Source organism: Podarcis erhardii (assembly GCF_964252035.2).
Source record: "Podarcis erhardii genome assembly, chromosome: 4".
In the NCBI taxonomy this organism is placed as follows: Eukaryota; Metazoa; Chordata; class Lepidosauria; order Squamata; family Lacertidae; genus Podarcis; species Podarcis erhardii.
The window spans coordinates 70,045,190-70,060,902 of NC_138508.1; the positions used below are offsets into that span (position 1 = coordinate 70,045,190).

The following is a 15,713-nucleotide window of genomic DNA, read 5'->3' on the forward strand; positions in this document are numbered from 1 at the left end:
CTGTATTTGTAGTGTGCTTATAATACATGAAAAGTCACCTGAATAGATTTTTTTAAAAATGTACTAATTATTTTTTTAAAAAAATAGCTTCTGGCTGGTTTGTACCAGGACTCCTTTTCCTTCTCTGCAAAACCACAGTACCTTCCAGTATATGTGTATGTAGACATATATTTCTTTTAGAAACACAATTAAATACAGAAAAACACTAGAAAGGGAAATAATAAATATTGGAGCACATGCACAGCTGTCTTGCAGAATTCACTGGAGTAAATGCTACTTAGGCTTTCTTGGCTGCTCTTCATGCTTGTCACAATATTACATTATTTGATTTGTGTACGGCCCAAGGGGAATGAGGGAAGTTGGTGTATTTTAATCGCAAGTATGTAATATTATGTATAGAGTGACTTAAGAGTGAGTTTTCTCCCATTTTTGAAGTTGGGTAGACACATGGTTTTATATACCAGCTTTCTAAAGACACTGCAGAAATGCAGTAGCTCTGAAAACGATCTTTTACCTGCTTCTGCAAAAGCCCCTTTCCATTAGTGATGTGTGAAGTTAAGAGGTTCAGATACAAATGCAGGTCGCTTGATTAAACTCCGACTTCTGTGAAGTTTCCATTGCAAACTGCCTTGTAATACCCCAGTTTGTAATTCTAGCTATAATGAGAGGCACACAAAAAGGAACAAAAAAAGATTAAGGTATTCCTGATCACTTGGTATCAAGGAACCAGATGATAATTGTGCCTTAGTACTGTTTAAAAATCTTCTGAAGTACCTGCGTCTTCAGACCGCCGCACGCTTAAGAATTTATGGTTTTATCACTGTACAGCTGGATTTCTAAGACACTCTGCAGGTGAAACTTCCCTCAGGACTAATGTTGAGGACTGAAGCTGGTAGAAAGTGCTATAGGTCATTTGCTGGGAGGTATTTTTCCTCCCACACCACCTCAACCATGAATATATTGCACATGTATTGAGTGAATTACATTCACTGCCTTTTTAGCTATCAGAAGCAATCTTAAGTTTTTAGTGGTAGCATGTGAGGGCATGAAAGGCTTGTGTGGCCACTTACGCAGAGGAAATGTATCACCAAAAAAGAGAGAGCCAGTATTTCTGTAAAATATGCATCTGCTAATTTATATATATAGATTTACAAATGATTACAATACTGTATGTCTCACCATTGTGCGGAAGACTGTAAACAAGTAAACATGTACTTGCTTAATTTGCTAACTGCTGGTGGGCAAAGTCAAAGCTCTTCATCTCCCTTTTGATAGTTATTCATCTTTAAACCAAACTGGACACTCCTTCTTCACTCCAGACATATTCAAATAGAGAATTCTCACCTGCAAAACAGGACACATATGGACATGTGGGGCCCATGGATATGTGGGGCCCAGGTACTTGGATCGGCATCTTTGACACACACACACACCCCACGCTACAAAGAAGTTAGGTACCACTTCTCTTTGTTAGAACCCCAATTCAGGAAATAGATAATTCTTGTACATCTTCTCCCAAATGCAAAGATTGCATTAGCCTTTGGACAAAGTTGACATTTCTTCAGAATTATTCTGCTTCTCCTTAATTTGCTGGTAGTGACAAATTACCCCCTATAAATAGATGTATAAATATATATATATGAATAGCCATCTTTATTTATATGAAGCATTATATGAAAACACTAAAGAATGAATCACTGGAGGTTATACAGGATTACTGAGGGTCTTTACTACCGGGGGTGGGGGGGGTAGGGATAGAGGGGCCACCCCACAAAACCTTCCATTAATAAGCTTGCAACTGTGCCCTTCCCTCATCATGCTGAAATATCTCCTCAACAACAGAATGAGTATACTTGCACTAAACCTGAGACCACAAGGTGAGGTTTAGATCAGTGTTTCCCAACCTTGGGCCTCCAGCTGTTTTTGGACTACAACTCCCATCATCCCTAGCTAGCAAGACCAGTGGTCAGGGATGATGGGAATTGTAGTTCAAAAACAGCTGGAGGCCCAAGGTTGGGAAACACTGGTTTAGATTGTGTTTGCTGGTTTAGATTGTGTTTGCATCTTGGGCCTCCTTGGCCAACACATAGAGCATTCTGGGAATGTAAGAACATAGGAAGTCCCGTCTAGCATTCTGTTCTCACAAAGACCAGCCAGGTGCTTGTAAGGTATGCTTAAACAGAACAAGAGTTCAATATCCCTCTGTCCCACACCTGTTTCCCACAACTTGTATTCAGAGTCATGTGGCCTATAATACTGGAGGTAATAGCCTCCAAAATTTATTCAATGAAAATAGGGACATCCCATTCCATAAAGATAATTTTATTAATACCCCCCATATATTTTATTAATACCCCACATATCTTACTGAGTTGACCCAGCACTCTGGGCAGCTTCCAACATATATAAAAACATAATAAAACATTTAAAAAACTTCCCTATACAGGATTGCCCTCAGACGACTCAGTGATTGGATAACTCCATACCCTCCAATATTTCTTCAATGAAAATAGTTTACTGAGGAAAAGCAGAACATTCCAGGATCAATTCAGAAACAGGGACGGCTTCTCTAAATCAGGGACGCCCCTGGAAAATAGGGACACTTGGAGGGTCTGCCACTGATTCCCTGATCCTGTGTGAATTTGTTTTGTTCTCTTTTTAAGCCCTCTAAGTTAGTGGCCATCCCCACCTCTGGTAGGAAAGAAATTCCCACCTCCCTGACTCTCCCAAGGCATGATGGCAGCCTCCCTAGGGTATTCTGACCTGCTTGATTTCTGAAGCTTCAGAATGATAGGTCTTTTTCAGACAACAAATGGGGGTTTTCCTCTTCCTCCTCAGAAGGATCCTGTGTGGAATCCAAGGATATGTGTCTTTAATCCAAGGATATGTGCCTTGGGATCCCAGTTCCTTTCTCCATTCACTGTTTTGGTGGCAATGAGGAAGGCTCAGAGAATCTTAGCTGCTGAATCTTAGGTTTTACTTCTTCCTTTCTGTCCAACCCCACTTTGGTGAATTAATAACCTCACTTTATTAAAAGGAAAATTATCCTCAGTGAATTTTTCTGTTCTCTTTGTATATAGTTAAGTCTTTATTCCCCAATCAACAAAAAAGGGATGCTTTCGAGAGTGTGAGAAGTCATACTAAAAGGCTACAGCATCACAGATTGTGCAGTCTCACTGTATATATCATAATCATTCAAATAAGGCTTCTGGAGTTGGACAGCAATTAATTTGTAGTGAAGCAGGGGCTTTTTTTCCTTAGCATATGTGTGTTATCGGGCTTTAAGTGGAACTTCAATTCCCTATTGTCTGTCTGAGCTTAGGAAGATTATAAGGTTGGATCCAGAATTAGTCAAGTTTAGAACAGACCCATTTATTTAAATCAGTAGGAATGAATATGTCAGTACCAATGGGGTCAGATAGAAGTTGCCTAAATGTGACATGCATGTCAGAGACATCCCAAATGGAGTGTTTTTGTTCAGGGCACTTGCCAGATCCATGAATTGCAATGTTGAGGCAGACAAAATTTTAGGTGCTCTGATGGTTCCTAGATTCTGCTGATGCTTTTAAGAATAGTAGAGGAAAAGTACTTTGTTAAAATCTGTTTAGCCTTCCATCATCTTCCTCAAACACCTGTGCCAGTTTAACTGCCCCTGGAATGCCACACTATGGCTTAAACTTTAAAGACGGTGTGATTAAATTTTAGCTACCACATAGGCAATTCATTCATCACCTAAAAGGCATTAATTATATGTTGCATAAATACTGTAGGCCAGTCTATACAGCTAATTTTTAGCAATGATTATACTTAAAACTTTTCTCTGTGCCTATTGATTTGTAGTGATTTCACACTTTTCTTCTAGATGGACAACATATTTGTCTTCTCTGAGTTATGTGGGTATTAACCTGTGTTAGAATCTGACTGTGTAGGGTAGGATAATGAATGTATATTACTTGTTACGGATGAATTAACTGATGGGGGAATTGTATATGTGATTAAGGAGGCAGAGGACCAATGAAACAGGCAAAAAGCCTGAGGACAGTTCAAAATTGCTGTCTGGTTTTTCTCTGTTGAGGTCAAGGATCAGAGAAATAACTGTTTTGGGTAGGGGAAAGACATTAAGCAGAAACAGTCTTTTTTTGATGAAGATAATGTAACTTTAAAGAACTTATAAAGCATGCTAGAAACGTCCAGGAAAAGAATTCTGTGTTCTGCTCATGGCTTAATCTCTTCATCTCCTCTGCTACTCTTGAATTTTACATGTAAGTAGAATCAGGAGAATAGAATCAGGAGAACGGAATATGTATTAATTTAAACAGAAAACATTAAATGATAAAAGCATTGAGACTGAAGGTTCTTTTGTATTACATTTTAAATTTAAAAAAACTAGTCCTGGCCAATTAATCCACTCCATGGTTTCTTATTGTGTTTTTCCTTTGAACTGCCAAGGCATCTTCTATTATTAGCCATATCAATATCAACAGTGTTATTGTCCCTCAGCATCTCTAATATTAAGCTTTAGGCATTTGAGGCTTGGCCTAAATTGACCCACTGCAAATATAGCTGTTCCGTAAAAGAATGACTACAGAGAGAGCCAAAATCCTTCAGAATTATACACCTCCAGGCCCAATAGTCACCGTCAAAGGGCTTGATTAAAATATAATAAGTTTTACAAAACATTTGTTCACCTAGTCACTCTAGTCCTTGGTAGCCACTCTTCTTATCTCTGAAGCAGGGCCTAATTTAGTTTCTTTGTCCTATGAATCTCACATATAAAAATAGAAGATGCTGCAACAGAACATTTTAATCTTAATTGATTAAACAAAGAATCTATAAATGATGCCCAAAACTTTATATACATATTGTGGAAGGTATCGTTCAAAAATCTAGTGTGGGGTAGCCAATGTGACGCCTTCCATATGTTTGGATGACAACTCAATGAACTCCAGGTAGCAGGGTTTTCCAACTTGGATCTCCAGCTGTTCTTGGACTACAGTTCCCATTATCCCTGACCACTGGTCAGGCTAGCTAGGGATGATGGGAGTTGTAGTGCAAAACAGCTGGAGACCCAAGTCTGGGAAACCCTGGTCTATGGTTAGAGATTATGAGTATTGTAATCCAACAGCATGTGGAGGCCGCGCAATTTTGGCTGTTCTTTATCTAGGTGTTTCACATGAGTATTATGAAGGAGACTTTGATAGTTAAGATGTGAACAAGTACTCAAGCAGAAGTCTTCAGGGCTGATTCACATTATATCAACTGAAGATAGGAACGGAAGTAATCTACGGTTGCTGATTTCCATTCTCATCACTCCTAAAATCCTTTTTCCTGAAATCTGGCTTGCTATTAATTGTTCCAGAGGTTCCAGCTGCCAACATCCGAGGTTCCAGCTGCCAACATCCGAGTGGATGTTGGCAGCTGTGAAACAGTGGATCTGATTGTAAGCGTCCACATGGGTCTGCCAGACTGAGAGATGAGGTATTAAATAAATAAAATAGTAGATAAGAAATATAGAGAAGGTAACTTCTGCATCTAATAATCCCAGTCTTTTCCAGAACTAAGATAAATGCCTTTCTTTCTCCCCAAGGAAATGGTTTCTTCCAAGTAATTCTTTAGGAGTGAGGCAGGGAGCAACGGGATGGACAAAGAATAAGCAAAATTTCAAAATCTATATGCGAAGAATTCTAAAAATCATACTTTAAGAGGGAAGCGGGTGGCGCTGTGGGTTAAACCACAGAGCCTAGGACTTGCCAATCAGAAGGTCGGCGGTTCAAATCCCCGTGACGGGGTGAGCTGCCGTTGCTCGGTCCCTGCTCCTGCCAACCTAGCAGTTCGAAAGCACCTCAAAGTGCAAGTAGATAAATAAGTACCACTCCGGCGGGAAGGTAAACGGCGTTTCCGTGCACTGCTCTGGTTCGCCAGAAGCGGCTTAGTCATGCTGGCCACATGACCTGGAAGTTGTATGCCGACTCCCTTGGCCAATAAAGCGAGATGAGCGCCACAACCCCAGAGTCGGTCACGACTGGACCTAATGGTCAGGGATCCCTTTACCTTTACCTAACAACAGAATTAACCATGACTAGGCAGTTAACTGCAACTCCATTGCTGATATGGCACAGTGGACTTGTTTGACACATCAGTGCACAAATCGTTGAATGAAAACTATTCTTTATTTATTTCATATTTGTTTCATAACATATACTGTTTGATTGTAAAAAAAAAAATCTCAAAGTGGTTTGCAAAAACAAAACCACACATTTACACATTATGGAAAATGGACAAGCAAATCATCAGTTAATAAAATATACAGAGTGATTATAAAACACACTGGACACCTGCTGTGGTGCAGACATCAAAAAACTGTGCTAACAGATATATTTATTTACTTTTAGAAAAAGTATGCCAAACCTTTCAACACTTTATGACCGTATCTTGCTTTCTTCCACACACACTGCTTCTTTAGATTGTGGGTTAAGAGTTATGTCAGTGCAAAGCAGCACCTCAGTTGCAAGTACTATTTGATATGAGTCAAAGAAAATCCAAATCTTCTATCCAAAAGGGTAACAGAAAAAAGTACTAACAGTGCAATACACAGAGAGTATACCTAAAATGGAGCAAGAAACAAAAGAATTCAATTCTGCAAAAAAGGAGTAAATGCTAGCCAAAGAACTAGAGGAACATAAAGGAATTTAAAAAAAAATTCTAGGAAAATGGGCGCTTGGGAGAAAGGAATTCCATTAGTAAAAGAAACAGATTAAATTACCGGTGATACAGCACTGAACTGAAAGGACACTGAACTCCTTTCAGTAGGGAAAAAATGTTGGGCGTGATGAGTATCATCCTTTTTCTTATTAGGAATTTAAAAAGCCCTCCTCTTATAATTTCATTTAACAAGGGAATGCTGCAAAAAGGTGGTCTAGCTGTCATATTAATCCAGATTAAATCTTTAAAAAATATTTTTAAAATTAGTACCGCATTATTCATTATTCCACAGATAGTTTAATTGCTTTTTTATTAATAAATTTTTAATGTTTTTAGCTAATTGTGTTTTATTTATTTTACTTTAATTGTGCTTAATTTTCATGAGCCGCCCGAAGTTTTGGTTTGGGGGGGGGGGGAGGCAAGATATAAAGAACAGCAACAACTATTGCCCTGGGGTGGATATTTATGTTTTCTAGTATCATGTTCTAAGGGGAAGGGGAAATCTGAATCCAGCACCCAAGCAATCCAGCAAAGCCATTTATTTTCATGTCTGAAAGGAATTAGACTAAGAACATCGAATGAAGGTCAGTGTTATGTAATGGTTAGAATACCAGACCAGAGAGTTGCCAGTAAACTAATCATTATCTCTCAGCCTAACCTACCTCGCCCTTATTGTGAGGATAAAAAGCGTAGAGGGTTATGATGCGGGGGGTGGGGCTTAAATTATTGGGGGGTAAGCACCGCCTTGCATAATCAATCACATGATTTGAATGGCAATGACCATCAGTTTTGGGAAGGCCCAGCTCCCTCAAATATTTTATGGCCGGGGGGGGGGGCAAAGATCCCTCGGCCAGTAGGAATTGGCTCCTATGCTATGATGTATGAGTATGTAGTTCCTTGAAGAATAGGAGAATTTAAATGTAGAGGAGTAAGAAACCATTTTATGAGATATAACAGGATGTATACCACAAATCGCTATCAGCAGAATCGATATATCAAGGTTAATGGTACCTTCAGTATGATAACATTGAGCAAACATCTGAATTTAATATAATAAGTGAAATAAATGATCAACAAAGCATTCTTTAAAAAAGTCAAGTGTAAATCAAACATGATTTTTGTGGTGGGTTGTGTTTTTTTAATTGTGTGGTTTGGGCATTTAATCTATTTAATACTTTATATTATCCTCAGTCCTTGGCAGATAAGCAGATATTATGCTTTCCCAGAGAAACATAATAAACACATTACGTTTTTAGCAGATTTTCCAGTGAACTGCTTCAAAAATAAAAGTTTTCAAAGGTCTCCACCTCAAGGGCATTTATAAAATAAACAGGGATGTGGGAAGCCGCCATGTCATAACAGGCTAGAATATTTGTCCACCTGGCTCAATATTCTCTGCTCTGACTCCGGGCAGCTCTTTCATCACCTAGTGCCAGGGTCCCTTACAATGGCAAGCAGTGACGTACCCATTCATGTGCCCAGGTGAAAGCTAATAAGGATCATTGTGTATGTCTATGAATGATTCAGATGTGTAGGGAACATGTGGGGGGAAGACAATTGGAACTGTGCAGACTATTTCTGCTCCTGACCTATACATGCATTCATCTGGGAGTCTGGGAAGACCCTACATACCATCATAGGCCCTGGCTGTCACAAGGTTTGGATCTCATGGATCCAAAGAGCCTGTATCCTGACTATGCCTAAAGGTAAAGGGACCCCTGACCGTTAGGTCCAGTCACGGACGACTCTGGGGTTGCAGCACTCATCTCGCTTTATTGGCCGAGGGAGCCGGCGTACAGCTTCAAGGTTATGTGGCCAGCATGACTAAGCCACTTCTGGCGAACCAGAGCAGCACACAGAAACACCGTTTACCTTCCCACCGGAGTGGTACCTATTTATCTACTTGCACTTTGACGTGCTTTCGAACTGCTAGGTTAGCAGGAGCTGGAACCGAGCAACAGGAGCTCAGCCCGTCATGGGGTTTCAAACCACTGACCTTCTGACTGGCAAGCCCTAGGCTCTGTGGTTTAGACCACAGTGCCACCCGCGTCCCTTGAATATGCCTAAGCGATAGTCAAACTGAAATGCAGAGGTTGGAATTCTACAGCAAGCAGAATCCCACTCTCCACTCCATGTATTTATTATCCACAGATTTTTACCATCTGTGTACAGGGCAACGTATTTGACTAATTTGAAGTCAATGGAAGTGTTCCTTCTGTCAGTAACCTAGTTTAACCATGTCTGGTGCCCAGTATTTTACACATTCTTGGCTAAAACTGAGTCCACTTATGTGCTACATCCAACAGTGCAACAGTGCCCAACTTTAGACGGATTTTCTGCAATTTTGGATGCTTTTCCATGTATGTACTGTATTTAATTATAGTTAAGAATGGTGCAAGATAATAAATCGTTCTTCTTTTTCATCTTTTTTTCTTTTTAAACAGCAAAACTTGGAAAGTAATCTCACCAACCTTATCAAGAGAAATACTGAACTGGAAACACTTTTGGCGAAATTAATTCAAACTTGCCAACACGTGGAGGTGAGTATTTTTTTGTGTGTGCGTTTTAGTTACATATGTCATTTATGTGTTGAGTTTCAATGTTAAAATGCTACACAGAATTGGACCTAGTAGAATTTTGGTATTCTAGTTACAGAGCCATCAGGAAAATGCAACATTTCCTGTAACATTTTAATTTTAAAAGCCCACACAACCATGTTTACATGGGGGAGACCATGTTTAGGGAAGCTTTTAATGTTTGGTGTATTACAGTATTTTAATATATATATTTTTGGAAGCCGCCCAGAGTGGCTGGGGAAACCCAGCCAGATGGGCGGGGTATAATTAATAATAATAATAATAATAATAATAATAATAATAATAATAATAATTCACACTTTTCACATGAGAAACACAAGTTTGCTACTAAGTGACCCTCCCATACATTCAAGAAAAGGAACCTGGCAGATTGTACATCCCTAAAATAATATTTATTTATTATTAAAGGGGTATTATATGGGCAAAAGTAATAATAGGCAACAAACAGCATGAAAGGTACCATTGCAGGCTTTGGCCCTGCAATGCCAAACCATAGGGGAATCATAGAAATGTAGAGTTGGAAGGGACCACGAGGATCTAGTCTAGGGTTTCCCAGACTTGTGCTAATTTTGGACTACAACTCCCATCATCCCTAGCTAGCAGGACCAGTGGTCAGGGATGATTGGAATTGCAGTTCAAAAACAGCTGAATACGCAAGTTTGGGAAGCACTGATCTAAGTCCAACCAGAGTTCATGCAGAATGATGAGTCAGCCCCAGGGCCTTCACCAGATTCTGGCATGAGCTGAGTGGTGGTGCACAAAGGTTCTACAACAGATGGTTTGATGTGGACAGGGCTCCGCAAGAATAGGAAAATGAATTCCATATTTACCATGTGTTGTGTCGCATTCCAGTTCTGTATTATGGCAGTATTTCATAAAGAGTCACATATCTTCTGATTTTGTGTAGACCCCTTGAGTACCTTGATGGTTCATTTGGTGTCAGAGAGCCAGGAATACCTTGAGAAAGGTCAGGTTACTATAAGAAATCTATGCGTTCTTGGAGAAAGTTTATTTAATCTGGAGGGTCCAGAATGTGCTATTCAGAAACAAATAATGGGCCAAGTTCAAAGTACAAACCTGAAGAACTAGACAGATGGTCTTGACCTACAGAATGTTGCAGCTGTGTGTCAGGGAGAGAAGGAAATACCAAGTCCTTACTGAACAATTTAACTATAATAACTCATGTTTCTCAGTTCAGCCCCAGAATGACAAGTACAGTGATCAATGATTTGGTTGTTCTTGATCAGATCCAAGCCATTCCCCTGGCGATAAAAGCTTAGTAAGCATTCAGTGTAGTAAACATTCACCAACAACTTCACCACTGTTCAAATCACTGAGCTGGTTGCCATATTTGGGAAACACAACTACAGTGGTACCTCTGGTTACGTACTTAATTCGTTCCAGAGGTCCGTTCTTAACCTGAAACTGTTCTTAACCTGAAGCACCACTTTAGGTAATCGGGCCTACCGCTGCTGCTGCGCCACAACCGCACTATTTCTGTTCTCATCCTGAAGCAAAGTTCTTAACCCGAGGTACTATTTCTGGGTTAGGGGAGTCTGTAACCTGAAGTATATGTAACCTGAAGCATATGTAACCCGAGGTACCACTGTATTTGCCATCTGTGCTCCTTCTCTCTTATTACAATTCCTATAAGAAACAGAAATCCTGCTATCAATACAATCGTACCTTGGTTTTCGAACAGCTTAGTTCTCTAATGTTTTGGCTCCTGAACTTTTGGCAGCCAATCAGAAGCCGCATTTTGGTTTCCGAACATTTTGGAAGTCGAACGGACTTCCGTTTGACTTCCAAGATACAACTGTACTTCATATATGTATACACTATAGGTGACATCTACTGATGTCTGCCTATGTACAAAATGAAAATTTGTCTCTGGCGTGCAACTTCTGCTTGCATCCCAGAGCAAAGTTTGCATCTGGGAGCAACTACAGAAACAAGCAAATTTTAAAATAGAAGTAGTGTTGGACCAGGCCCGGCAATTTTATTATTAGACTGGTATAACTGACTTGTAAAAACTAAATAAATATATATTGCGGGAAACCATTGTTCAGTTGATATCAGTACTTTGCAGCATGTGTCAGCAAAGGGCATAACCTCATATGTGCCTACTATGAAGGACAACAGTGTTTGTTGTATGTAACCAACCATTTAAGAAGACCTGGCTGCAAAGTGGGGAGTTCATGTTTTTGCATGTTTATTGCAGCCTAGTAGCAGCTGAAAATGCTCATCTCTAGAGAACACAGAGAGCTGCATTTCTGAAAAAGCTGATATTGTGGAATCATTGAGGCTCACATTTCTGAAGGCCACAGCTTTCAGTTACATCATCCTTCATATTAAGTTAATATTAAAAAATCATATCAATCCTGATGCACATATAGAATTGATCTCTGGTGCACATGTTAATCCTGGTGCTCGTATAGAATTTGTCTCTGAGTGAACTTCTTTGATTTAAGTGTTACTGATATCTGTGGGACTTAAAAGCACTTGCCTGAGGGCTGGATTGTAGCCATTTTCTTTTTCTAATTTCTGGTGAGGCTATTGTTTTTTAAAAACAATATTTTTCTCATTGGCTTAATTTTTATCTTTTATGACCTGAATATAAATAATCTTCCTTTTAATTTTATCCTAGACCCAGCAATTCTTCCATTATAAAGATACAGCTGCCATACTGTAAGCAGATGTGTTGCTTCCCTTTGATCTTAATTTTACAGATTCCTCTCCATTGCCAAGGCACAACAGCTGCATCTCTCATATATCACTTCATCCTATTCTCCTAAAGTCACAATAGGAAGCTAAATTCACCTTATTTACGTGCTACTATGAGGACAGAAACCTCTGGCCGTTTATACGAGTGATATTTAAGCCATTTTTAAAAAAAGCACACCAGCTCTTTGCAGATGAAATGAAAAGGCTACATTAACCGGAACACAATTTTTATTTTAAAACAGCTCCTTTTGCCATTTGACTCAATACCAAAACAACAGCAGTGGCCACATTCAGGCATTCATCCCTGGCTTCACAAACCATGAAGAACCTGATTTGCACTAAGCCAGAGTTCCCAGTTTAATCCAAACCAGTTAAATCAGAACTTGGTTTTATTATCCTGGTTTGTTACTCAACATGAAGTATGACAATAGAGAGAGGGCGTGTGTGGCCATGATGCTCATCTGTAGCTTCATAAGAAGCCATGAGTGATCATCTGGATGATACCATTAAGTATGGTGCATGCCAGACTGAAAATAACTCTTAGAATGACTTGGAATACTATATATTTCAAAAAAGACACTTCCACGTATGAAATATATGAAAACCATAAATAAACATGTGCAGCCCTTGGCTAAGTTTCTCGTACCCCAGCCCTACCACCCCATGTGAACATGTTAATCTGTGGCAGTTCATACACATACACTGAGTGAATATTCAGCATATGCAACTATAACATGATGATTTGCATTGACAGCCTGGTATCAAATCCTCCTGTGTGTTTATCGTGCACATTAAGCTGCGCATTTCTTTGCTGACACCCCCACCCATCAACATTGACCTCTTCTAATGGGTGGGAAGAAACACCAGAGGGGTAAATTCAAAATGTGACTGCTATTTTCGCATGTAGTTCTGCCCTAATTTCCTCCTTGCTTTTTAATCTGTTAGCCAGCTATCTGCCCCTCAAGGCTGGCAACAACAATCAGGGTGAATTCATTATTACATGGGTGTTCCTGAGGTGACTCACATCTCAGATATTCCCCATATAATTTGTCAAAGGAATGGTAGAAAACTGAATGCTGCTAACAGCCTGCCTCCTTCTCATTGCGGAGCCTCATTTGTGATGGTGAGGGGGGCTGTTTTTAAACGTTTTAGGGTTTTATGAAAAGCATGTATTATTTAGCCAATAGAATGGAGTTGTTTCAGTCTGTTGCACAGCAACGTAATCAGAACACAGCTGTGGAAAAATCTGGAACAATTAGCAGAGAGGAGTGGAAGGGAATATATTTTCCTGTAGATGATTTAAATGCTTCCAATTCAGCCAATGTTTTCTAACACTGAATTAAACACACACACACACACACACACACACACACACACACACACCATGAATGCTCTTACAGAATTTTGTCATTTCCTCCCACCACCCTTGATTATACAGAACAGGAAAGACCTTTCATGTATTTCTTCAACTCAGCTGTGCCAGTTCTAATGGAAATATATATTTAAATTGCTTCAGCCTGGACTCTGTATATAAGGTGTAGGTCAAAAACGGTTGTTTATTTTATGTCCAAATTCTGTAAACCCACAAAAACAAAGGAGGGATGCTTATGTTCATAAAGCTGTCCTTCACTATGACAGCATCCCCAAGATAGGCAAATCTTCAGATCAGGATAATATTACCAGAGCCAGGCATGTTAGTGGCATTTAGAGGTACCTGGGGTTTCTCTTTCTTGTCCGTCAGCCAAATTAAAAATCCCAAAAGAGCAGTGGAATGTGAGAGACTGAAATAGAGATGGAAAAAGTTTAGAAAAATAGTATTTCATTACAAATAATGAAAATGCCAATACTTAAAAAGGCTCCAGCTTCTTCAACAAAGAGTTCTTTTAAGTTTCACAGCTAAGTATGTCTCCCTTCTGTTTTCCATGAAATGGGCTTAGAAAACTTCTTGTTTGTGGTTTAACAAAAATTAGAACTATGCTGGCCGGGTTCTACCCAATAGACTCCATTAAACAATAAGAAGCCTTTGTTCGCTGCAATAAAAATAATGCACACTGTGTTTTCATTATGTGGCCCAGTGCCAGAGCTTTTACTTTTTCATTCACAAACTGAAATTTGGGAATAATTTAATAGAATCTGAAGCAAGTTTAGAAGCAGAAAAGAAAGCAGCCAGCAGGAAGGATTTGATGGTAATCCTGTTAATAGGTCATGTTGATCAGAACATAGACTAATAATCCCTTTTTATTATCTGATCATTGGCATGTATTATTTGAAATTCAGAATGTTGCTTTGGAAGTTGTTTTGGCACACACTGTACCAAAGCATGTGTGATGGATCTTTGTATAGTGTGACAAAGTAATCAACAGTGTGTTTTAATATTTAGGTTCACCTTAAAACTAAAAACAGAAATGCCAGAGTCTTGCTCTTTTAGCATCTAGAGTTTGAAAAACAGAATGTGTTTATAAGTGCAATACAAGTCTCTTAAGAGAAAAGCAAAGGATGGGAGAAGATTGAATTTAAGTTCATAGAAAGTAACTGAAGGGAGATAAGAAATTATTAGAATTTTGACAGTAACATAAGCCTAAATTCTAAGAATGAATAACCATTTCCGTTTGTAGTTGCCTCAAGGTATCCCTGAACCAGTTTAATCATGGGTAATGGTAAAGTAAACAACCAGATAGCCACAAATTGAAGTTAACTATCATGACCCTTAGAGTCCAGCCACAACTAAGGTAACAGAGTCCCCTTCTGAAGAGCTAGACTAGGTTCCTAGGTCTGAGCCAGATGCTGGTGTTTAGGGAACCAGTGACTCCCAAGCTGGCGTGCAGGAGCCCACCAAACTTGATGCCATAAGGTCAGGATCCATAGAACCAGAACCAGGGCCCATGCAGGCACTTTCCCCTGAGGAAACCAAGCATCTTCCACAGTACCCTAGCAGTCCCAGTAGCTATGAAATGCTTATCTTTAGGCCTGAGGATTAGCCCTATCAGAGACGCTAGTTTTTGAAAAAGGAGCTGAGCTTAGGAGAGGTGTACTGGAGGTGAGGGCTCAAAAGGCCTTCGTTCATTTCCATTTCTTGTTGATGCAAGTGGCTAACTAGGAGCTTTCCATGGTTCTGTGGCAACCAAGCTGGCTTCCTGGCTCATCCCATGTGTCCACGGGGCCAAAAAATAATGCTTACATACAACCATCCAAAGAAAGGACTGCAACCACTGCAATGTGGTGCTGGCTATTCCAACATGAGCAGCCACACCAGCAGAATACCATGGCCAATGGTATCAAAAGCCATGCAGAGATCAAGTAGAATTAACAGGAACACACTCCCCCATCTCTCTTCCGACAGAGGTTGTCATACAGGGTGACCAAGGCAGTTTCTGTGCAAAAAATTGGATCTAAGCCCAGGTTGGAATGGATTTTGAAAATCAATTTCATTCACGCAAGCCTGGATCAGGCCATGACACCTGTTCAGGAACCTTTTCCAAAAAGAGTAGATTAGCACCCAGCCAGTAATTTCTTAGATTTTCTGAATCCAAGAAAGGTTTCTTAAGGAGTGATGCTATTTCCTTGAACCCAACAGAGCCCACCCCCATTTCACAAGGAGACATTATTTACCTTCCTGACCCAGCCAGGTATTTGAGTTTAAAAGCATAGGTACATAGAATGTTTGGTCAAATCTAATTTGTATATGAAGAG

General features: G+C 39.7%; 1 protein-coding gene across 5 annotated transcripts in view; it reads left to right on the forward strand.

Annotated features, from left to right (window-relative positions):
• MID1 (midline 1) overlaps window positions 1-15,713 on the forward strand; it is a 283,968-nt gene that overhangs the window by 247,260 nt on the left and 20,995 nt on the right. For all 5 annotated transcript variants that reach the window (XM_081858699.1, XM_081858700.1, XM_081858698.1 and 2 more), the window contains one exon: window positions 9,147-9,242. In XM_081858699.1, coding sequence (XP_081714825.1) covers window positions 9,147-9,242 — 96 coding nt within the window. The remainder of the gene's footprint in view (window positions 1-9,146; window positions 9,243-15,713) is intronic.